The sequence below is a fragment of the Elephas maximus genome, chromosome 1, assembly GCF_024166365.1.
Source record: "Elephas maximus indicus isolate mEleMax1 chromosome 1, mEleMax1 primary haplotype, whole genome shotgun sequence".
Lineage (NCBI taxonomy): Eukaryota > Metazoa > Chordata > Mammalia > Proboscidea > Elephantidae > Elephas > Elephas maximus.
In genome coordinates, this window is record NC_064819.1 from 177,247,149 (window position 1) to 177,272,729 (window position 25,581).

The 25,581-nt window shown below is 37.3% G+C and overlaps 1 protein-coding gene across 3 annotated transcripts in view; it reads right to left on the bottom strand.

Moving 5' to 3' along the window:
• Positions 1–25,581, bottom strand: part of REV3L (REV3 like, DNA directed polymerase zeta catalytic subunit) — a 210,824-nt gene that overhangs the window by 14,562 nt on the left and 170,681 nt on the right. For all 3 annotated transcript variants that reach the window (XM_049899056.1, XM_049899045.1, XM_049899065.1), the window contains 7 exons: positions 24,402–24,520; positions 22,701–22,842; positions 19,658–19,902; positions 18,546–18,654; positions 16,021–16,227; positions 12,706–12,815; positions 5,009–5,123 (listed from right to left, as the gene is read on the bottom strand). In XM_049899056.1, the coding sequence (XP_049755013.1) occupies positions 5,009–5,123; positions 12,706–12,815; positions 16,021–16,227; positions 18,546–18,654; positions 19,658–19,902; positions 22,701–22,842; positions 24,402–24,520 (1,047 nt within the window). The remainder of the gene's footprint in view (positions 1–5,008; positions 5,124–12,705; positions 12,816–16,020; positions 16,228–18,545; positions 18,655–19,657; positions 19,903–22,700; positions 22,843–24,401; positions 24,521–25,581) is intronic.

A 25,581-nucleotide genomic window follows, 5' to 3' on the forward strand; every position in this document is an offset into this window, starting at 1 on the left:
GATTGATTTAAAATCACTGATTAAAGTTTTCAAATTAAAAAATAGGAGAAGAATAGCAAACTAAACCCAAAGTAAGTAGAAGGAATGAAATAATAATAGAGTGGAAACCAATGAAATGGTTCTTTGAAAAGTTCAATAAATTAATAAACCTCTAGCTAGACTGATTAAGAAAAAACACAAGTTATCAATATCAAAAATGAAAGGTGGGACATCACTGGAGATCCTACAGATATTAAAATCATAGCAAGGAAATATGAACAGTTCATGCCAATAAATCTGACAATTTAGGAGAAACAGATATATTTCTTGACAACCACAAGTTATCAAAACTGACACAAGAAGAAATAGAAAATTAGAATATTGCAGTATCTATTAAAGACGTTGAATTTGTAGTTAAAAACCTTTCCAGAAAGGTCCAGATGGCTTCACTGGTGAATTCTAACAAACAATTAAGGATGAAATAATTTTACCAATCTTACACATTTTTTCTTTCAGAAAACAGAAGAGGGACCATTTCCAACTCATTTTGTGAGGCCAGCCCTTTCTTGTCCCAAAACCACAAAGACAATACAATAAAACTATAGACCAGTATTGATTATGAACGTGGGCAGCAGAACCCTCAACAAACATTTAAGTTTTCCATGTTTTGCTTTTATGTTTAAGTCTGTGATCTATTTTGAGTTAATTCTTGTATATGGTGTTAATTCCTACACACAGCATGCTCTTCACTCTACCAGGTGAGCAGCCCCAGAACCTTACAAACTTTAAGAGTAACATTCATCACTCTTCTCTCATTTTTCTCTCCCCCCGCCTGGCTGCCCACTTAGACTGCTCACTCTTCAGGGCAGATGCCATATCTGAGCCCGCTTTCAATCTCTTCTGGCATAATTATTGGTTCAGAGTAGGTACACGATAAACATTTGGAAGTCACCTTTGATTCTTTTCTCCCCTTTTTTATCTTTTCCATACTTGCTCTCCTAAAATAATCACTTCCTATTCTTTTTTTTCTCAATGTTTCTTGAATTGTACCTTCTTTTTTTCCCTATTGTCATTACACTAGTTCAGGCTATAAAGGTTGCAAGAGGTATCCTCTCTTGCAATCCTCCTCTCCCCGATTCATTTTGCACACGACTGAAAGGCTAATCCTCCTTGAACAGTTCTGATCATATCATTCTCTTGCTCTTTCTAAAATTTTAGACAGTGAAAATAGTTAAAGGTCTTTGTGGCAGATTATACCTTTCAAAAATGATTGCAACAGTATCTCCTATCCTATATGGTCTTCTTACAATGTGACTCTAGTATGTTCCAACTCCTTAAATGCAGATAGACTTGTGATTCTGTGTTACTCTTAAAGTGGGTCATAAAAAGCAAAACAGCTTTGCCTGCTTTGTTTCTTTTGGGATGCTCACTCCTGAAACCCAGGCATCATGCTGTGAGAGGAAGCCCAAGCAGCCCCAAGGCCAGATGTAGGTGTTCCAGCTGACAGCCCCAGCTGATGTTCCAACCAGCAGCCAGCATTACCCACCAGACATGAGAGTGAGCACATTTAGGTAATTTCAGCTCACCTAAGGATGCAGGCATTGTAGAGCAGAGACATGCTATCCCTGCTGTGCCATTTCTTAATTTCTGATCTACAGAATTTGTGAGCATGATGAAATGGTTTTTGAGTAAAATAAAACTAAGTTTGGGGTGGTCTGTTACACAGCAATAACTAGAAAAATCATTTCCTTATATAAAGACATAATTAAAACATTTTTGAGAAAATTATATGAAACTAACAGAAGAGACCCCCCACATATCTGTCAGTTTGTCATACTGTGGGGGCTTGCAAGTCGCTGTGTGCTGGAAGCTATGCCACCTATATTCAGGTATCAACAGGGTCACCCATGGCGGATAGGTTTCAGCTGATCTTCCAGACTGAGACAGACTAGGAAGAAAGATCCAGCAGCCTCAAAAAACAACTGGGGAAGAGCTGCCTCTTCAAAGTAGAGTTGGCCTTAATGACGTGGATGGAGTCAAGTTTTTAGGACCCTCATTTGCTGATGTGGCACAACTCAAACTGAGAAGAAACAGCTGCAAACATCCATTAATAACCAGAATGTGGAATGTACGAAGTATGAATCTAGGAAAATTGGAAACCATCAAAAATGAAATGGAATGCATAAATATTCTAGGTGTTAGTGAGCTGAAATGGACTGGTATTGGCCATTTTGAATCGGTTAATCATTTGGTCTACTATGCCGGGAATGGCAACTTGAAGAGGAATGGCATTGCAGTCATCATCAAAAAAGAACATTTCAAGATCTATCCTGAAGTATAATGCTGTCAGTGATAGGATAATATCCATAGGCCTACAAGGAAGACCAGTTAATACGACTATTATTCAAGTTTATGCACCAACCACTAAGGTGACAGATAAAGAAACTGAAGATTTTTACCAACTTCTGCAGTCTGAAATTGTTCAAACATGTAATCAGGATGCAGTGATAATTACTGGGGATTGAAACGCAAAAGTTGGAAACAAAGAAGAGTGTTAGCTGGAAAATATGGCCTTGATGACAGAAATGATGCCGGAGATCGCATGACAGAATTCTGCAACACCAATGACTTCTTCATCGCAAATACCTTTTTCCGGCAACATAAACAGCAACTATGCACGTGGACCTTGCCAGATGGAATACACAGGAATCAAATCAACTACATCTGTGGGAAGAGACGATGGAACAGCTCAATGTCATCAGTCAGAACAAGGCCAGGGGCTGACTGCGCAACAGACCATCAATTGCTCACATGCAAGTTGAAGTTGAAACCTAAGAAAATTAGAACACGTTGACGAGAGCCAAAGTACGACCTTGAGTATATCCTACCTGAAGGTAGAGACCATCTCAAAAATAGATTTGATGTGTTGAACACCAATCCGAAGACCAGAGGACTTGTGGAATGACATCAAGGACATCATCCATGAAGAAAGCAAGAGGTCATTAAAAAGAAAGAAAAGACCAAAATGGATGTCAGAAGAGACTCTGAAACTTGCTCTTGAATATCGAGTAGCTAAAGCAAAAGGAAGAAATGATGAAGGAGAAGAACTCAACAGAAGATTTCAAAGGGCAGCTTGAGAAACAAAGTATTATAATGACATGTGCAAAAACCTGGAGATAGAAAACCAAAAGGGAAGAATATGCTCAGCATTTCTCAAGGTGAAAGAACTGAAGAAAACATTCAAGCCTTGAGTTGCAATACTGAAGGATTCCACGGAGGAAAATATTAAATGACGCAGAAAGCATCAAAAGAAGATGGAAGGAATACACAGAGTCACTATACCAAAGAGAACTGGCTGACATTCAACCATTTCAACAGAGAGCATATGATCAGGAACTAATGAAACTGAAGGAAGAAGTACAAGTTGCACTGAGGGCATTGGTGAAAAACAAGGCTCCAGGAATTGATGGAACATCAACTGAGATGTTTCAACAAATGGATGCAGTGCTGGAAGCGGTCACTCGTCTATGCCAAGCAATTTGGAAGACAGCTACCTGGCCAACTGACTGGAAGAGATCCATATTTATGCCGACTCCCAAGAAAGGTGCTCCCAGTGAATGTGGAAATTATCGAATAGTATCATTAATATCACATGCAAGTAAAATTTTGCTGAAGACCATTCAAAAGCAGCTGCAGCAGCATATCGACAAGCAACTGTCAGAAATTCAGGTCAGATTCAGAAGAGGACGTGGAACCAGGGATATCATTGCTGATGTCAGATGGATGTTGGCTGAAAGCAGAGAATACAAGAAATATGTTTACCTGTGTTTTACTGACTATGCAAAGGCATTCGACTGTGTGGATCATAACAAATTATGGATAATATTGCAAAGAACGGGAATTCCAGAACACTTAATTGTGCTCATGAGGAGCCTGTACATAGATCGAGACAGCTGTTGGAACAGAACGAGGGGATACTGTGTCATTTAAAGACAGGAAAGGTGTGCGTCAGGGTGGTATCCTTTCACCACACCTATTCAATCTGTTTGCTGAACAAATAATCCGAGAAGCTGGATTATATGAAGAAGAACAGGGTATCAGGATTGTAGGAAGACTCATTAACAACCTGCATTATGCATATGACAAAACCTTGCTTGCTGAAAGTGAAGAGGACTTGAAGCACTTACTAAGGAAGATCAAGGACCACAGCCTTCAGTATGCATTACGCCTGAACATAAAGAAAACAAAAGTCCTCACAACTGGACCAAAAAGCAACATCATGATAAATGCAGAAAAGACTGAAGTTGTCATTTTACTTGGATCCACAATCAATACCCATGGAAGCAGCGGTCAAGAAATCAAGAGACGCACTGCGTTAAGCAAATCTGTTGCAAAAGACCTCTTGAAAGTGTTGAAAAGCAAAGATGTCACCTTGAAGACTAAGGTGCACCTGACCCAGCCCATGGTATTTTCAATCACATCATATGCATGTGAAAGCTGGACGATGAATAAGGAAGACTGAAGAACTGACACCTCTGAATTGTGGTGTTGACGAAAAATACTGAATATACCATGGACTGCCAAAAGAACGAACAAATCTGTCCTGCAAGAAGTACAACAAGAATGCTCCTTAGAAGCAAGGAAGGCAAGCCTACGTCTAACATACTTTGGACATGTTACTTGGAGAGATCAGTCCCTGGAGAACGACATTGTGCTTGGTAAAGTACAGGGTCATCGAAGAAGAGGATGACCCTCAAGGAGATGGATTGACACAGTGGCTGCAACAATGGGCTCAAGCATAACAATGACTGTGAGCATGGTGCAGGCCTGGGCAGTGTTTCATTCTATAGTACAATGGGTCGCTAAGAGTTGGAACCGACTCTACGGCGCCTAACAACAAGAACAGGAGAGAAAATATTTAAAACTTTTCAGGACCCATTGTAGATTCTGAAAACACACTGAAGAAGTCAGAAATCTTTAGAAGGTATCTGAATTTTACATGTGATTATCAGTATTACATTTCTCTTACCTTTTCAAACTTTAATTTCACCGGTTTAGGATTGGTAGCAGTTACAGCTTCAGCAATTTCTTGACCAATCTTAAAAGACTGCTCCTTAGTGGCTCCTTTTAGTAGCACAAACATACTAAGGGGATTAAATATAGATAAAGTAATGAGAACGTAATTATAACAAAATATTTCATGGAGAGTAACTTTCCTGGCTAATACTTTAATACCAAAGAAAACCCTTTTTCTCTTACTCATCTTTATTAGGTTGCTTCCTATCTAAGCTTTGATGTTTTATCACACTTTCTTAGTCTACTCATGGTATATCTAGTTACAGATCTTTAAGACATCCAGTATTTCTAGTTTAGTTACACGAAGACTAGCTAAGAAGGTCCTGGGCATAAGGCTTTGTATGGCACACAGTTATATGAATCATTAAATATGAGAAAATGTGCTTATAGAGAAATGGAAAATTCACTTGTAACATGGGAGGGAATTTCTTTCCAGAACTGCCCAACTTCAAAACACACACATATATTCTGTAATGTATGTTCACTGAAGAACAGTTAGAAAATACAAAACAGCACAATGAAAACAGCCATCTGTAATCCTACCATCTAGAAAAAAGATACTATAAACATTTTGTGTGTCTGTAAATCTTTTCTCATTTGGGATCACAGATGAAACTGTTTAGTAACTTACTCTTTGCATTTAATGGTATAATGTGAACATTTTCCCATGTCATTTTTTTCTACATTATTTTAATAGTTGCATAGTATTTCAATTGATATACTTTAACCAAATCTCTATTATTGAAAATTTAAGCTGTTGATTTTTTTTTTTTTTTTGCTAATATTACATATATAATAGTTATTTAAGGAGCCCTGGTAGCACAGTGGTTAAGTGCTCAGCTGCTAACTGAAAGGTCAGCATTTCAAACCCATCAGCCATTCTGTGGGAGAAAGATGTGGTAGTTTACTTCTATAAAGATTTATCATCTTGTAAACCCCATGGGGCAGTTCTACCCTGTCCTATAGGGTCACTATAAGTTGGAATCAACTTGACAGCAATGGGTTAATAGTTATTTGTCACATTTTATGATTATATGCTCAGGATAAATTCTTAGAAGTAAAATTTTGGGGCAAAGCATATAAACATTTCTACGGTTTTTAAAAAGATACTGTTGAAACTGATTTCCAGAAAGATACCCCTGATGTAGAATCCCACCAGCAGTAGGCAGGTCAAGAGGAAAGGATTTCTAATACAGATAAAAAGTACCAAGAGAAAAGGGATATTTTCTCAAAAATAACTGGTAAAACTAAAGTAGTGGGCATCTTCCGTCTACTATAATCCAGTTAACTTTATAATAGCATTTTATATCTCATTATATAACTCAATCTGAACATCAACAAAAATAATGGCTAATTAAATGAGAGATTATAAAGTTCATCTTCACTTACGGTTTTAGTGGAAAGGCATTAAATAGTGGAAAAGAACAGTATCTTGAAACATGATTTCCTGATACATGTTTCTAGCCTTAGAGACAAACCAACCTCATATTTCTAAAATGTTTTCATATTGGACTTTAAATCCCATTTGGATGGTTTCTCTGGAAATCCTTCCCTGCCAATATTGGAGACAGAACTTGTCTTATTGCCTAACATGAGAAGTTAAAAAAAAAAAAAGGAGTATATATTCAATTTTAATTAAGGTCTTTAAAATAAAAATTGTCTCAATTTGAATTAATTTTAACATTCACTACGGCAGAACACACAGGCCTTAAATAGTTAACTATGCCTTCAGGCTAGGCTATACTCTGAACGATTCGAACTTTTAATAATATTTTCTTTTTTAGGTCCAGCCGATGCTCATTACACCAATAAAGCCTTATTGTTTCAACAGAATGATTGTTTTTTTAAATAAATTTTATTGAGGTATTATTTATGCATAGTAAAACTAACACATTTTTAATGTACAAGTCCATGAAATTTTGACAAATGTAAATACTTGGATAGCAGCCACCACAATCAAGATGTAGAACTTTTTTGTTACCCTAAGAAGTTCCCTTACACTCCTTTACAATAATTCTCTACTTTACTCTTGACTCCAGGCAACCACTGACCTGCTTTGTGTTACTATAGATTGGTTTTGTTTTTTTTCAAGAATTTTATGTAAATAGAACCATATGGTATGTACTCTCATATGTCTGGTTTCTTTCACTTGGCATATTTTTGAGATCCATTGAGGTTGTGAGAGTGTCAGTAATTGGTTCCTTTTTATTGCTGAGTAGTATTCCATCTTATGGATATACCACCATTTCTTTATTCATCCATTCATGGACATTTGGGTTATTTATAGTTTTGAGCTATTATGAATAAAGCTACAATGAAAATTCATATACAACTCTTTTTGTGGACATATGTTTTCATTTCTCTTGGGTAAATAGCAAGGAGTGGAATTGCTAAGTTATATGTTAAGTGTATGCTCAACTTTATATGTAACTGTTCAACTGTTTTTCTGAAAGATTATGCTTAAAATGTTCAGATGCAATGATGAATGCAAACATTTCAAAATTAACGTGTACATACACACATTTCTATAAAGTTCTAGCATAGGCAACACTAAGCTAAGCTAATAGAAATCAGATAGGTGGTTGCCTGGGGATGATGGTGAGGGATTGACTGCAAAGGGGCACGATGGAACTCGAGGGTGATAGGAATGTTCTATATCTTGAATGTGGTGGTGATTGATTATGCAGGCCTATGTATTTGTCAGACTCCTTGGACTATTTACTGTGCACTCATTGTTAAAAATTATACCTCAATGAAGGTGATAAAAAATTAAAGGTATTATTATGGGGTATATATTTGAGATTTTACTCAGTAGTGTTAGTGGATTTGTTTGAGTCCATCTAGCCTATTCTGGCCAGTTTGATTTGGAGCCAAATTTCATGAGAGCTGGCCAGGATTAATGGAAGATTTTGGAGAATGGAGGTGACTAGCCTGTAAAGCAAAAGGCTGTTTTGAAATGAGTTTCTATTTTTTTAAAAATGCTTTTAATCTAGTTAAATAATATACATCTTCTGGTTAGAGAGATCCAGTACACATTTAGAGCAGTAATTTTCATATGAGGTGTGGTACAGTTTATTGGAATCACCTAGGAGGCTTTTCTCAATTACATCTAGGTGATTTTCCCAAGAGATTCTGATTATAGATCTGCACTGCCCTTTTGCTGCTGTGGAGGTGTGTGTCCTGTCAAATGCCTTCCCTATGCTGCCTAAGAATCATTACTCTAGACAGCTTCACTAGTGACCACTATTACAGAAAATAATTGTTTGAACTACTGTAATATAAAGAAATATAGTTTGTCTATTTATTCTGTTTATTCCTTCTAACAGAGTCCTGTTGATGCTTTGGTAACCTATCTTCCTTAGTTGGGCCCAAGATTTATCAAATCACCAATCTTGAAATTGGAGGCAGGCAATGGTCATTCACCATCATCTATCAGATTTCCTTCATTCTGATGATGAGGCAACTGAGTCTCAGAGGAGCTAAGTGACTTTAATGGCCACACAACCGGGAGGAGTACAGCTAGAGAGAGAATCCAGATCCTCTCATCCTCAGTTGAGAACTCTCTACCACCAAGCATTATCTACTATCCCTAGAGCAGCGCTGTACTTTTTTCATTATTGGTCTTCTAAGGAGAAAAACTTGAAGCCCTGGTGGCACAGTGGTTAAGAGCTCAGCTGCTAACCAAAAGGTCGGCAGTTGGAAGCCACCAGCCACTCCTTGGAAACCCTATGGGGCAGTTCTACTTTGTCCTATAGGGCTGCTATGAATTGGAGTCAACTTGACGACAATGGGGTTGGTTTTTTGGTTTTAAGGAGAAAAACACCGATTAGGAATCAAAACATTGAGTATCAGTATCTAGCTCTATCTCTGACTAGTTGGGTGATTTTATATATGTTTCTTCACCTACGGTAACTGGCTCTTAAGCAGTGCCTAAGGCACATTCTAAGGCCTCCTAGCGTTCTTCCCGGAAGTGTGAAAGCTGCTGTACTAAATAATATCCAAGTCCTCTTCCAGCTCTAATATTTTGTAAGTTTGTGCCTTTTTTTTTTTTTTTTATCTAGACACTGTAGGCAAAAACAATCCAGGTGAACTCTTAAAGATCAGAGACCAAGCTAAACCTTATAACTACAGTGAAAATGATGCTGACTTTTGATTCCGTTTATGTGTTGTCAACAACTGACATGTATAGACTCTGAATTAAAATCAATAATTAAATGTGTAACCTTTTCCTCATCAGTAAATATTTTGTTAGGAGCTGCAAACAAGCTGCAAAACTACATTTCAGTTAACTTTGGATACCCTACTGAGCAGTTCTACTCTTTCCTACAGGGTCACTATGAGTTGGAATCAACTTGAAAGCAATGGGTTTTATTTTGCTAGACTACTCACCAGAAGTGGTTTTATAGAGCAGTGAAATTCCCAAAAGCCATACTAAGGAGTGGCTTTTGAAAGGGAACAGTAGAGAATATTGACAATTGGACTCCGGATGGAGCTCTGGTGGCACACTGGTTAAGAGCTATGGCTGCTAACCAAAAGGTCGGCAGTTTGAATCCACCAGCTGCTCCTCAGAAACTATGGGGCAGTTCTACTCTGCCATATAGAGTCCTTAGGAGTTGGAATTAACTCGAGGGCAACATATTTGGTTTTGTTTTTTTTTGGCCCTCGATTATCTGAGACTATCCCCACTTGCTGGTGAAGAAACAGCTGCTGCTGCGAAGAGGCAAGGTCTCATTCTGTACTGATATGATTATGCTGACTGTACAAACAAAAAAACTGGTAAAGATTAAATACTTTTCAAAGATCACTCAGAAGCTACTTTTAATGATCAGCATTATCTAGTATTTCTCCATTAGACTGTAAAGTGATTGGCGCTTGTCTTAGTTATCTAGTGCTGTTATAAGAGAAATACCACAAGTGGATGGCTTTAACAAAGAGAAATTTATTTCTTCACAGTAAAGTAGGCTGAAAGTCCAAATTCAGAGCGTCAGCTCCTGGGGAAGGCTTCCCTCCCTGTTGGCCTTATCAATCTTCACCTGGCCTAGGAGCTTCTCTGTGCAGGGACCTGGGTCCAAAGGACGTGCTCCGCTCTTGGCACTGCTTTCTTGGTGTAGGGTAATGCTATTCACCTATATGCATCCCCTCCCTAATGGAATCAGCTTTGCTCTTCCCTGAAGCATGCTGGGGATGAACTCAGGATAGACTTGGGCTAAGCTACAAGGCCGGGAGTGGCATGACTGGGCCAGTGGCCAAGGCAGAAGAATGCCTTAGCAACAAGAAGGAAAACATCTGGGCCTGGACGTGAAGTCCCTGGGAACACTGACTGCCCAAGGACGTGGGAGAAAAACAATGAGCCTTGGTCCCAAATGAAATGGTATATAAGCTTGGGTCCCTTGCTAGGTGGTTGCGGAAAATACTCTAGCCGGCTGCCACTGGAGAGCAGCTGCTTGCCTGTGTCAGTAAGTTTCCCTGAACATATGAATCCGGGAAGGGCTATGTGTCAGTGTTACTGCAATTTCGCGAGTTAGAGCCGCCTGCCGCAAATAGCCAATTCTTGAGACAGGGGTGAAGTGGGCAGCAAGAGCTTTATTAGATATATCGGTATATGAAGACAGAGGGGAATGATCTCCTCCTAAAGTCATCTGTCTCACCAGACTACTGATTGGTTCGGGTTTTTAAGGGAAAAGGGGCCATAACTTTTAGGGACTTGTGGAATGTGCACTCTCTTTCTTCTGTTTGGTTTTGGTGGTCTTATCGCAAACATGTTGATCTTTTCTTGCCATTATCCCATCAGCTCAGGGGGTACCTGGCACCATCCTTCGTCTTATTTGACAGGCTTAGATCAATATCACTTGTTTTCTACAGTCTTAGAGAAACCTTGATTAACACTTAACCATTTGGGGAGCTAACATCAGGATCTTACTTGGAGGCAGGGAGGGAAAGGAGAGAAAGAAGGAAAAAAAAATTGGCTCAGGTACTGTTCAAGATATGGCTGAGCAGCCTGTTTCCTCAGTTCTTCGGATTATCTGCCAGGATGCACAGTTAGGGTCTTTCCTTGCTGGGGCTGTCCCTCGACACTTGGTAGTATGAGGTCCCCCACTCTCTGCTTGCTTTCCTTTCATCTCTTTTAAGATAAAAGGTGGTATGCGCCACACCCCAGGGCAACTCCTTTACATTGGATCAGGGATGTGACCTTAGTAAGGGTGTTACAATCTCACCCTAATCCTCTTTAACATAAAATTACTATAACAAAATGGAGGACAACCACGTAATACTGGGAATCATGGCCCAGCCAAATTGCTACACACATTTTTTGGGGACACAGTTCAATCCATAACAGCGCTCTTAGCGTGATCACACTGTGACTCTAAGCCCCCAGTATGAAAAAAAAATTCAGACTCCCAAGAAATTTGTATAGCTATATTCTAGAATTTTAGTAAGCCACAGAGGTAAGATGTTACATAAATAACTGGGACCTGAAAAATATCAAAGCAAGCAAGCAAGCTGGGGTTAAGTTTCAAAAACACTCCCCCCTCTCTCATCCTCTGCTGGTCCATGAATGAAGTCCATGGACTCCTCAGGCAGTCTGAGAACCCTCTGGAGTCAAATGAAAAACTCTGTATTTGCCTATGGGTACTCTTCTGGAAAGAAGGCCAACAGATTTTGGGGCCTGGTGAAAAATTAACCACTCACAGCTTTAGCAACTGTCCTTTGAAAACAGTTTAATTATTTTAAGGTATACATTTACATTCAGAGAGCTGCAGCTACTGAAGAGGAATCATTCATATTTAAAGCAAATTTCTTTGTATGTATTCTGTTTACAGATAGATCATTTTTTACTTAGCTAAGAGATAACCTGGGGGGATCCAACCCCCAGTGCTGCCGAGTCGATTCCGACTTATAGTGACCCTATAGAACAGAGTAGAACTGCCCCATAGGGTTTCCAAGAGCGCCTGGCGGATTCGAACTGCTGAACCTTTGGTTAGCAGTCATAGCACTTAACCACTACGCCACCAGGGTTTCCCCTGGGGGGATACAATGGGATTTTTTCCAGTCTGTGGTCAGGAGACTTAACGTTTCTGTCTCTTAAGGGCATATCTGGTAAAAGCCAAGGCCCATGCTGACTCTAATCATGAGACCGTAAGGATTGGAAAGGACTTAAGTAGGGCTCTAATTTTTGGAAGGATCACACGTAAGCCATTTAAAACACCGGAACGTAATTATGAAGAAATGAAAAAGACAAAGGACCCCGGAGGTCATGGTCCCCTGACCTTCTGTTAGCCCAAGACAGGAACCATTCCCAAAGCCAATTCTTCAGATAGGGATTGGACTGGACTATGGGATAGAAAATGATACTGGTGAAGAATGAGCTTCTTGGATCAAGTAGACACATGAGGCTATGTGGGCAGCTCCTGTCTGGAGGGGAGATGAGAGGGCAGAGGGGGTCAGAAGCTGGCCGAATGGACACGAAAATACAGAGTAGAGGGAAGAAGTGTACTGTCTCATTAGGGGGAGACCAATTAGGAGTATATAGCAAGGTGTGTATAAATTGTTGTATGAGAGACTGACTTGATCTGTAAACTTTCACTTAAAGCACAATAAAAATTAGAAAAAAAGAAATGCAAAAGACAACTATAACACAAAGTCTATTACCTGTCAGTATCACCATATACAACCCTAGCACCCCATTTCTTGGTATCATTCACCAGTTTAATAGCTCGTTCCAAGGTCTCTCTTGCTTTGTGAACAATACTATCACCAACCTGTTGGTACAAACACATAAAAAATAATTTCTTAACACAGTTCAGTATAAGTCAACATACTTTAACTAATTAATGCTTAAATTCAATTACAAGCAGTCCTGGTTTCAAACAGACAACGCCTACTTGCCCTTTAATGTTACGTAAATTTGCCCCTTCTTTGAACTATTCAGCCAATCCCTAGTGGCCAGAGATTCTTCATCACAATCACCTTCACTTGCTACACATGTAGCTTTTAAATCACTGAAAAGGCTCTGAGCCTTCTCTTCCACTAAAGTAAAGGTAAATGAGAACCATATGCACCTGTTCTGATTTACCTACCAATTCAACTTAAAGACTTCAAGACACAGTTAGGAACAGGTCTCCTTTGTAGCCTGGGACTGCCTTACTAAATATTCCAAAAAATGAAACAAAGAAAAAATAATGTAAATAGAACACAAAATAAGCCGTGAAGTATCATCAGTCTTTCTACAAGTACTCGAGAAGAAAAGGAGATGGATGAGTCTGAAGCACATGCCGTTTGATGGATTCAGGAGCACTCGGGGGTGGGGAGGAGCCCTGGTGGCACCGTGTTAACAGCTATGGTTGCTAACCAAAAGGTCAGCAGTTCAAATCCACCAGGCGCTCCTTGGAAACCCTACGGGGGCAGTTCTACTCCGTCCTACAGGGTCACTATGAGTTGGAATCGACTTGAGGGCAATGCGGTGGGGGTGAGGAGAGACGGAGGGAGTGCTAATTAAATCACAGTCCATTCTGCTACTTCGTGCCATGGTTCCTAATGTGAAAAGCCTTACTCTAGTACAGGACCAAAAGACTGGGTTTAAACAGAGGAAAATAAGTGGTTTCACAATTCAGGCATGGTGGGGACCCAGCCAAATTGTAAGAAAAATATTTAAAGAGAAAAATTAATTCTCTGAAAAGAAATAAGAGACAAACTTTGGATAGTTGAAAAAAAATTCTTGTGTGTGTGTATGGCTTTTTCATAAATATAAGCAGTAAGTAGTTTAGAATAAAAAGGTGAACATATAAAATTTTAAATTTCTAAAATAAGCCAATGACAATGTCCAACTAAGACAGATAACTACTGTCGTGTGCCGTCGAGTTGCTTCTGCTCATAGAAACTGTATAGACGCATTGGCCTACAACTCTTAACTACATTATTCTCCATTTTTTCCTTATAGGAATTCTTATAGTACTTTTGGTGACCCTGGTGTACTTGTAATTATTATTCTTTTCTTTTTTTTTATTGTACTTTAAATGAAGGCTTACAGAACAAACTAGCTTCTCATTAAACAGTTAGTACACATATTTTTTTTATGACATTGGTTAATGACCCCATGACATGTCAACATTTTCCCTTCTTGATCTTGGGTTCCCTATTACCAGCTTTCCTGTCCCTTACTGCCTTCTAGCTGGCACATTATTTTTGATTGTGAGTTCCCTAAGGAAAGCACATGGCCATAGTCAGTAACACATTTACCTTTTTCCATGTGGCTGACAGTTTCCATTTTGACTCCAATGGTGCTAGCTTTTCACTTAATCTAAAGGACCTTTCTGTGATAACTGACTTTCTTCACTCATGATTTCACTTACAAGTTAAAACAACACTTGGGAAATGCAAGTTTGCAGTCATTAACCTCAGAATATCTGAAAAGTCGAGATACAGAGAGGCAGAGGTTGCTTGACAATAAGCCTTCATTGTGCTAAATAATAGCATACTTCCTGGCAGAACTCCACATGTAAACCTCCACTGATAGCTCAAGAGCTTCCAAATTATGGTTATTCTAAGTTTTAAATATTTGTACATATGTATGTGTGTGTATGTGTGTATATATATATATATATATACACACATACACACACATATATATGTTGCTTTATGAGCGAAATACATTAATAAATAATTTTCAAATTGAGAGGTAGGGGAAAAATGAGAGAAGTGTGAAAATGGCCTGAGAAAAGACTTGATATCCCCATTCTACATCAATAATATAATCATTTCCACTTTTTCTACTAGATCATATAGATTAGTTTTTCAAATGAGAATAATATAAGCTCCCAGTACTGACAAAGTATTTTTATATTACCTAAAAATACACAAACATAAAACCAGATATAAGCTTCTATGCTTACAGCTTTTACAGTAAAACAAAACAAAATTTATCCAGTAGAAACAAAATAGTATGACTAAAAAATCGAAGTTAACAGTATTATTATTTTTACATAATGGATGCTGTCCTGTTGCTCTTAATGTGAATATACCACTGATTGCCTGGCACAAGTTCTTTGGAGTTCACTGTGCCTACTGTGAGCTGTGGGGATTTTATCCTTTCACTGCTTTTCTCTTATTGAACTACTATAAATGGTATACCACGATGTCCCTGGCCTTCATTCGGCATTAAAAGATCATTAACGCAGTGAGTTTACTCCACTCTTTTCTCAATCATATTGTGTTGTATTCATGTCAAATTAATACCTTAATTTAGTAACAATAAGGAAGTCTTATTCCATGAAAAATGTCTTTCAAATACAACTGATTACTGCAAAAGAAAGGCTTTGCTTTATATCTACTAGCACGCTGGTAAATATGAAATGATTGTTGTTCATTCTGTTATTTATACAAGCCAATCTAACGATAATCAGATCTTCATTAAGACATTAAAAGGAATAATTTAGTATATGCTAACAGTTGGTTAAGGAGCCCTGGTGGGGGCTAATGGTTAAAAACTTGCCTGCTAACCAAAAGGTCGGTGGTTTGAACCCACAGCAATTTAAACCCACCAGCAGTTCATGGGAGCAAAGACCTGGCAATCTGCTCCCATAAAGATTACAGCCAAGGAAATCCAAGGGGCAGTTCTACTCTTTCCTCTAGGGTCGCTATGGGTTAGAATCAACTTGATGGCACCTTACAACAATAGCTGGTTACAAAATGGTCATCAAGATGACACAGAAAATATGTGCATGCTAAATTTTAAATTATCATTAAAATAAAAACACATAACACAAATAAAAAGGTCCCCAAGAGAAAACTCACAAATCCCCAAGAATATGTATATGGACCCTGGTTTTTGAAAAACTGATCTTACTGTCATGGAAATGAATCCTTTAGTCTAAAGTTTCAAAACGGAAGAAAACGCTTTAATGAACAGGACTTCATTTAATGCTATTTTAGTCTCTTGAAAAAGCTGTATTTTTGTGTATCACTTACCTCAATGCAGGGCATTCTTCCAGAAAAATTAGCAGCTGTATAGCCAAACGTGACATTTGCTATAAGCTTAAGTCCTAGCTGACGTGCATCAAGCATTCGTGAAAGGGCTCGGTCTTGCTTGTAAGCCTTCATTGACTGCTTCACCATGAGCCTAGTCTTTAGAATTTCTTCCAGCATTCTTGGTAGCACACCCTTTCTTACTGAAGGCTATTGTAAAGGAAAAAGAGTATTTAAAATCTCTCAAACTCTATAGATTTAGATAATTACGAAGGAAGCACAAAGTATAACAATGGCCAACTGTCACAGATCAAAACACGCTAACAATAGAGTGGCCACAGGACCAGTGGTCATCAATACAAAATCATCATATTTTATTTCTTTTGAAGATAATTTTTCTCCTAAAAGGTTCCTATAATGTTTATTAATTTAATGTCGTACTACTATCTGAGTTCAGAGACCTCCATGGAGGAGGATGCCAACTAGTACATAAGATACCATACAAAATGCTTAGAGGGAAATTTTGTTCAAAGCTTTGAACCAAACCCCCACTCTTTCAGAAAAACACATGGGATTTGTATCACTCATAACAAACCTCAGTTTTTAAAGATCTCGTCCTAATGACCCCACACAGTAATCTGCATGGAACTCCATTATCTACCTTGGAAGAATGATGAGCTCGGTTGACTCTGCTGACATTCAAACCTGCAGTTCCAGGGACTCTAGGTATTTCAAATCTGATGCTTAGACCACTAAGCCATCCCCTCCGGCCTATATTTATTAGCAATCTGGAAGAGGGGATGAATAGTGAGGTGATAGAATTTGTTGATGCCAAAAAAAAAAATCATTTGTATTAATCAAGACTAGGGAGAATTTATGAGAACTCTAGTAGGAATGAAAACCACAAAACAGTATTAACTTTGAAGATGATTCACAGACACGTGCAAAGTAATGCATGTCGGATTGAACAACTAAAACCTCAGGTATAGGATAATTACAGTTCTGAATATTAAAAAAGTCTTATTCCCATTAACCTTTATACACTGGGTTAGATTGCAGATGCAATTTTTTTAAAATTGTGGTAAAGATACATGTAACAAAACATTTGCCAATTAAACAATTTTTACATGTACAATTCAGTGACACTGATTATGTCCACCATGTTGTGCAATCATTACCACTATCCTTTTCCAAATTATTCCACCACCAATAACAGAGACTCAGCGCCCCTCAAGCAATGACTTCCTTGAAGACACAAGTTTTAAAAATGTTGTTAAAGGAAGATTAATAAACTGCTACACATGTGACACTGAAAAACCAGGGCTTTGAATGGGTTTGTTCTGGTTCGAACCCCTTGCTGAGAATTTGCATTTCCACCCCAAATATACTGAATCAGAATCTACATTTTAAAAAGATCCCCAGGTGATTCTTATGTATAATAAGATTTGAGAACCACTGCCCTACTAGTGGAGACCTGATGGTACAGTAGTTAGGAGCTCAGCTGCTAACCAAAAAGGGCAGCAGTTAGAACCCACCAGCCTTTCCTTGGAAACCCTGTGGGGCAGTTCTGCTCTGTCCTATAGGGTCGCTATGAGTCAGAATCTACTTGACAGCAACAGGAGGCCTTAGGCTCTACTACTGGTTGTCAGGATTGGTCCCTAACCAGCAGTATTAGCATAACTTGGGAACTTGTTAGAAAGGCAAACTCTCAGCAGGGGTTTGAATGGGAACAAACCAGTCTGAAGCCTTGATGAAAACATATCTTAACCTTGAATTCATTCAATGCACCTTCTGAAGCAGCCACAATGTTTTAAGATGCAACATAAAAAGAAGATAAGCCAAATATGTACAACTGTAGTGATGCAAAAACTGACATTTACACGGGGACACTTTTACTAAAAAATTTATTTCCATGTTTCCAAGTAGATCTCATCTACATCAGTCCCCGGAAATACTGAATCTTAAAAATTTCCACAAAGGAATATATCATGAACTCCTGGTAAAAACTGTTCTCATATCTAATTCGTTTATGAGGCCTTCCCCAGTCTCTTTTGAAAGGAGAGATAAGGGAGAGAAAAAAAATAGACTCTCTTAGTTTAGGTATATTCTTGAAAGTATATCATATTTCCAAGATAACCTTAATTTAAAATAATTTTCAAGGTAATTAGAATTCACACATTAAAGTGATACAAAAACTTTACAAGAAACATCTGTGTGATCATCAAATAGCTATTTAAATCTGCTAGATTCTAACAGAGGGCAGAAGGTATACGTGTACATTTATTTCTTCCAATATTTCATTAACTAAAAGTTAACAATTAAAAAAAGATTTTGAGCCTAAATTCAAGAAAAACAAGACTTTTTTTTTTGAAGTGATCTCTGAGAAGATTTCTTCTTTGACTTTTTGAGATACAATATTCAAGCAAATCTGCTGTTTTTGTTTTCTATTATATGTCAACACATCTAAACCATCAGCTCTCCAAAAGTGAAGCCACAGTTGATACCTTTCATTTACAAGAGAGTATTACCTTGACAAATGCTACTCCGTTGGGGGATACTGTGATATCATGCCTAATTTGGTAAAGCAAATCTGGAGGTACTCTTAGAGAGGTACAGCCAAATTTGAACTCATCAAACCTGTTAAGAAAAAAAACATTAAACAAATAGTTTCTCAAATCATAGAAGAGGTGTTTTAGGCTATTTTAGGAATCTTTCTAATTCTACTTGAAATTCATTTTCAAACATGTATTCATGTACTCAGCAGTACGTTTATTTGCCTAATTACCAAAAAGCAGTTCTTCAAATATTCACGACTTATTAAAAGAAACTTAAATGGCACCATCCTAAAACTTATGGGTAAAATCTATACTAGAATACCAAATTTCAACTCAACATAAGATTACTTTACACTGAAAAAACTCAACATAAGATTACTGTACACTGAAGGTTAAATAAAAATTTAAACCTTAAATGAAAAGACTGTAAATAACCTTTCCAAATTCTTATTCTTAATAAAAACATAGGATTAGCAATGCCATTTTTGCAAATGTTTATTATGAAGGAGTGGGGTGTACCAACTAAAACCATAAAACTTGGTCTCAAATACACAAAAATCATTATAAAGGAAGACTATATTTTTTATGAGGAAAAAATCTACTCCTTTAAGTATTTAAAATGCTATCTTCATTTGGTTTATAAAATTTGATTAACATGAATTAGTAAAATCTAACATTTAACAATTTAACTTTTAAAAAATCAGACTATTTCTGAGAAAAGCCAAGAGAAGGTGATAACTGGAGTTACAAGATCATAATCCTCATAATGGTTTATACTAACAAACTAAAGATACTCTTAAAAGAGGCTGTAGCTATACATGGATACCAAAACAGATGATCGCAAGGCTGCCCTATTCTGGATCCTCTTCGTATGACTCATACATCCATGAAGCTGTATTAATCATATGATGATCCATGCCAATTAGTAAGGTAATTGCAAGGAATGGATCAGCTGTACTACATACTATTCGTCTTGCTCGTAAGGACAATCTCAAGTGTAAAGAAACGCTCAAAGAAAGTCTGTCCCATTTTAGTAAGAACTACAAAGCTCAACAACGTAACTGTAAATAGGAAATAAACCTTACTTTCCCAAGTTCTCCACGTGGCCAAGGCAGGTGGAAAAACAGTAGTTGTATGCAATCACAATAGAAGGATATAGTGACTGGAAATCCAAAACAAGAACAGAGTTGCTATAGAAGCGGGATTCAGGCTCCATAATTAGGGGAACACACTGCGGGGCTCTCATCTGGGATCTTTGCTGAATACTAGGTGTCACAGGAATATAGTTCATTGGTTTAGCAATACGCAACATCATTGACTCCACACGGTACTAGAGGGAGGAAGGAGGAGGTGAAAAGAGGAAGAAACACAGTTTAAATATTAAATATACTGGTCATTTGAATATGTGATAACTACTTTTGATAACTATGTTTTACTCTCCAGAATAAGGCTGCATGACTTTATTACAATAGTTATACAGTCTAGTATTTGTTATTTAGTCAGCTTGCAGGTACCTGAAGGTAAAATATGTAAATCCTTTTCCTATTCCTGTAACACTGACAAAAACTATAAAATATATTGAATGACTTAACAAAATAAGTTAATTTTGAAGACGGCCAAAAAGTTTAGCCAATTCACTGGTTTTCCCAATCAAGTCCTGGTGTTATCATATATTGAGATTTCTGTTTCATTTGAATACGTCTGTATGATAATAAAGAGCCCCTAGGTGGGTGGCACAAACAGTTAAGTGCTTGACTACTGACCAAAAGGCTGGCAATTGGAACCCACCCAGAAATGCCTTGGAAGACAGGCCTGGTGATCTGCTTCCAGAAGGTCACAGCCTTGAAAGCCCGATGGATCAGTTCTACTCAGCACACATGGGGTCACCATGAGTCAGAATCAACTCAATAGCAACTAACGACAACAGAAGAGACAACTGTATAGTTGGGCAATTTCATTTAAAAAGTTGGTCAGTAATCTTTGAGAAATTTGTTTGGGAAAATTAGAGAATGAAAGGGGTGCTAGGAGATTTCAGATAAATAAAGGTTATTTGAATTTTTCCAGAATTGAAAGGTAGTCAGCTTAACACCAGCCCCTAGCAAAACTGCAGTTCTAAGCAAAACTGATTGTTTATAATAGCCACTAGATTATAAGGCACATTATTAAGCAAATGGTTTGGGATATTTGAAATAGAAAGCATTCACACCAGAACCAACATGGGTTCAGTGAAATATTCTCAGGTGGTTTTAAGATATCTTCACTTTTTATTTAAAAAAATTTTTTTATTGTACTTTATTTTTTAAATCGTATTTTACATGAAGTTTACAGAACAAACTAGTTTCTTATTAAACAGTTAGTGCGTATATTGTTTTATGACACTGGTTAACAACCCCATACCATGTCAACAATCTCCCTTCTCAACAGTGGGTTCCGTATTACCAGCTTTCCTGTTCCCTCCTGCCTTCTAGGCCTTTCCCCTGGGGTGGTGTGCCCCGTTAGTCTTGTTTTGTCTTACAGGCCTGTCCAATCTTTGGCTGAAGGGTGGACCTCAGGAGTGACTTCATTACTGAGCTAAAAGGGTGTCCGGGGGCCATAGTCTCAGGGTTTCTCTAGTCTCTGTCAGGCCAGCAAGTCTGATCTTTCTTTTGAAGTTAGAATTTTGTTTTACATTTTCTACAGCTCTGTCTGGGACCCTCTATTGTGATCCCTGTCAGAGCAGTCAGTGGTGGTAGCTGGGCACCAACTAGTTGCACTGGACTCAGTCTGGCGGAAGCTGTGGTAGATGTGGTCCATTAGTCCTTTGGACTAATCTTTCCCTTATATCTTTAATTTTCTTCATTCTTCCTTCCTCCTGAAGGGGCGAGACCATTGGAGTATCCTACATGGCCGATCACAGGCTTTTAAGACCCCAGACGCTACTCACCGAAGTAGAATGTAGAACATTTTCTTCATAAACTATGTTATGCCAATTGAGCTAGATGTTCCCCGAGACCACGGTCCCCATAGCCTTTAGCCTAGCAATTCGGCTCCTCAGGGAGTTTGGATGTGTCTATGGAGCTTCCATGACCTACCCTGTACAAGTTGTGCTGGCTTCCCCAGTATTGTGTACTGTCTTACTGTTCCACCAAAATTACCACTTATCTATTTATTGTACTTTACATGAAGGTTTACAGAGCAAACTAATTTCTCATTAAACAGTTAATACACATATTGTTTTGTGATACTGGTTGCCAACCTCTCGACATGTTAATATTCTCCCCTTCTCGACTCTGGGTTCCCCATTACCAGCTTAGCTATCTTTGCCTTTTATTATCAGCCAGCTCAAAAACTTTTAAGGCTTTGGGGTATAAATAAACAAAGTAAACAGGTTATAAATAATAATATTAAGTAAATAAACAGGCAATGCCAAGTAGCTAGAGCTATATTTGCTGAACTGGTGTGGGAATGTTATAAAATAATTAAAATGAAAGGTTTTAAGAAGTTAAGGTCCCTGAGTGATTTAATGTAGCATTACTAAATACTACAGATGTTTAAATAAATATACGTTGAATGAATGCATGAAATCAATTTCAGCAAGGCAGTTATTTGATAAAATCTCTCATCATATCCCTTGGAAGTTAGACGGAGAGAATGAATCAATAGTTTCTAAGGTTCCATTTTTCTTTAACATTTTAAAAAGTTATACGGCTCACGTATATCAATTCTCAAATCCTTCCTTTACACATCAAAATTATCTGTTGGAAGTTAGAAAAAGCCAAAATTGAAGATGCCAAAAAAAAAAGAGAGGTAGATTTTCTTTGCTGCTTCCCCAGTTCTAAGGGGTTTTTGAAGGGTTCCTTAATGACACTGACAATACCCAGGAATGTAATGTCATCCTCAAGGGCACGGAAACTTATTAATATCATGAAAAACTCAGCAGTGGCCAGAAAGTTGATATAGAAAGAAAATAAAAGGTGAAGCCATTAGAGTGAAACTAAAAAATTTCCCAGAAAATAAAACGAAAAGATTTGATTAAATCAGCTAGCTATTGAGTACCAGATAGAAAGTTCAAAAAAAATCAAACCACTTTCAAACATCTTAGAAGTGTATCATTCACATTCAAGTGTCAAAGAAAAATTGATTTCCTACCTGTGAACCCCTTGTCAGTACATGTAAAAACTGAATGCCAAAAAGTCTAGCCATTTCACTGGTTTTCCCGATCAGGTCCAGCTGTTCTAACATTTGGAGATTTCCACGGACACGGCTAACATAATGATCAACCATTTTCCATCTGTTCAAATAAAGAAGCCATGCTATGAACATCAGGGGACAATCTGGTCACTTGAAACTAGAACTGTTTCATTCTGCCAAAAACCTACACATTACAAGTGAGATTACTTCAGGAGATGGGAGTGATGATGTGAGCCCTTAAGTGAATACTAAGGAGTTAAAGATTAGAAAATTTCAGGTATTTCAAGGACATAAAGCCCAGTGAAAATATACAAAATTTAAATCAGTATTTGTGGTAAGGTGGTAAGAAAATTCAATGGGCAATGGAATCTTTAAAAGAAAAAAAAAGGAATATAGGGGAGAAAAGAACACTGACCATCACTTTATACTACACACAAAAATTATTTCAAAATGAATCATATTCCTAAATGTAACAGCTATAACTATAAAACTTCTAGAAAAAAATACAGGGAAAAAAATCTCTGCAACCTTGGGGTAAGTAAAGACTTCTTAGAAAGGCACAAAATCACTACACATAAAATAAAAACTGATAAACTGGACTTCATCAAAATTAAAACCTTCTGCTCTTCAACTGACATCATTATGAAAAGGGAAAGGCAAGCCACGATCTGGGGAATGTATATATATATATATATATATATATATATATATATATATATATATACACATATACACACACACACACGACAAAAAAAGTATATCCAGAATACAGAAGGAAGTCTTAAAACTCAATAATAAGACAACCCAATTAAAAATGGGCAAAAGACTTGAATAGACATTTCATAAAAGTGGTATATGGATGACATTAAGCACATGAAAAAATCTTCAACATCATGAGTTATTACAGAAATGCAAATAAAACATGGTGAGACACTATTCACACCCACTTAGAATGGCTCAAATTAAAAAGACTGAAAATACATAGTGTTAGGGGCAACTGGCACTCTTATACATTTCTAATGGGAATGTAAAACAATACAATCACTTTAGAAAACAGTTTGGTAGTTTTTAAAAAAGTTATTAGACACTAACCATGTGACCCAGAAATTCCAATCCTAGGTATCTGCCCTAGAAAAATGAAAATGTATGTCTACACAAAGACTTGCATACAAATCTTTTTATAGTTTTATTCATAATTGTCTCAAACTAGAAACAACCCAAATGCCCATCAATAGGTGAACAGATAAATTGTGGTATATTCATATAATTGCATACTACTCAGTAATAAAAAGTAACCAACTACTGATTTATGCAACATGGCTGAAATCTCAAAAACATTATGAATAGTTCCATTTATATGAAGTTCCACAACTGGTAAAATTACTCTATGGTAATAGAAATCCAATTAGTACTTAGTTGGGTGGTTAGGAGATAGGTTGACTGTAAAGCTGAACAACGGAACTTTCTGGGTGTTAGAAATGTTCTTTATCACGATTGGGATGGTGGTTACAGGGTGTATACGTTTTTCAAAGCCATCAAACAATACACTTAAAATGTGTGCAATACATTGTATGTAAATTATACCCCAATAACGTTGATTTTAAATAACGTTGATTTTAAAGAAGAGGTAGTATCCTCCTTGGATTTATAAAACATTACCTGTATAGATCTGTCTTGTTATCAAACCAATCTGACAATACTCGAAAGGTAAAGAGGGGAAAACGCTGATGAAGGACATGAAAGCTCACATTTTCAAAGGTGTAGTTAGTTAGAGACACCTAAAAAAAAAAAAAAAAAGACACCATTATAATAATGCTTGTGTATAAGCAGAAAATCTGGTTCTAAAAGATTTCAAAGATCGCTTCAAACTTTTAATGACAAATATGAAAGATCTATATGTAAAAATGATTTGGGTTAGAAATGAATAATTAATTTAAAACTATGTATAGCTTTTTTATAGCTTACTCGACAGAAATGTTCATAACAAACTAATACTGAGTTTGAGAAAAAAATCAGACTTGTTGAGATTCAACTTGGTAATGTAACACTTATATTAAGAGACTCCAGTTCTTATCACTTTTTACATTATGCCAATACAAATACTGATAGACATAACATTGTTAAGCAAGCTAATCTTTTGCTCTTACTTACTCTTTGCTCTTTAATGACATGCTGATTAATGGCGGTCCATAGATTCGAGGCTGAGTTATCTAGTTGACATGGGCATTCATCCTACTCCCAAGAATTACATTAGTACTAAGACCCTATACATTATGGCATTATGTAGCCACTTAATTTCATTACAAAAGCAAAAGATTGAAAGAAAATGGCAGAAATGTCTCTCCATCTTCAATATATACACAAAAGTTTGTTAATGGGAAATGAATACTGAAAAAGCATCCAAATTCATAAAGTATACCTCTAGCTAGATGTTCTCTCAGAAATACCTACAAAACACAGCAATCAAGACAGTGACGAGTATTTCAATTCAAAATGATAATCAAGGAACCAGTAGATCCTATTTTCCAATCAGCTTGGAATTTTAATCATTCAAACAGTACTTTTCATTCTATATTACTTTATAATTTTAAAGTATTTTATTTTCCACTTATACAATTTAAGAAGTACAAAACAGGGATAGAATGTTAGGCATTATCTCAGTGCAATGACCCAAGCTGGGCTTACTTTAACTACAATTTCTATCAATCTTCACAATGAAAGCACTGGAATGCGGCATACTTCATGATTATCTCTGGAGAAAGGCTAGTACAACCAACAGATTCCTGTCCTTTACTAAAAGCATAGGGAAAACACCTGTGTTCATAATTATATGATGGTA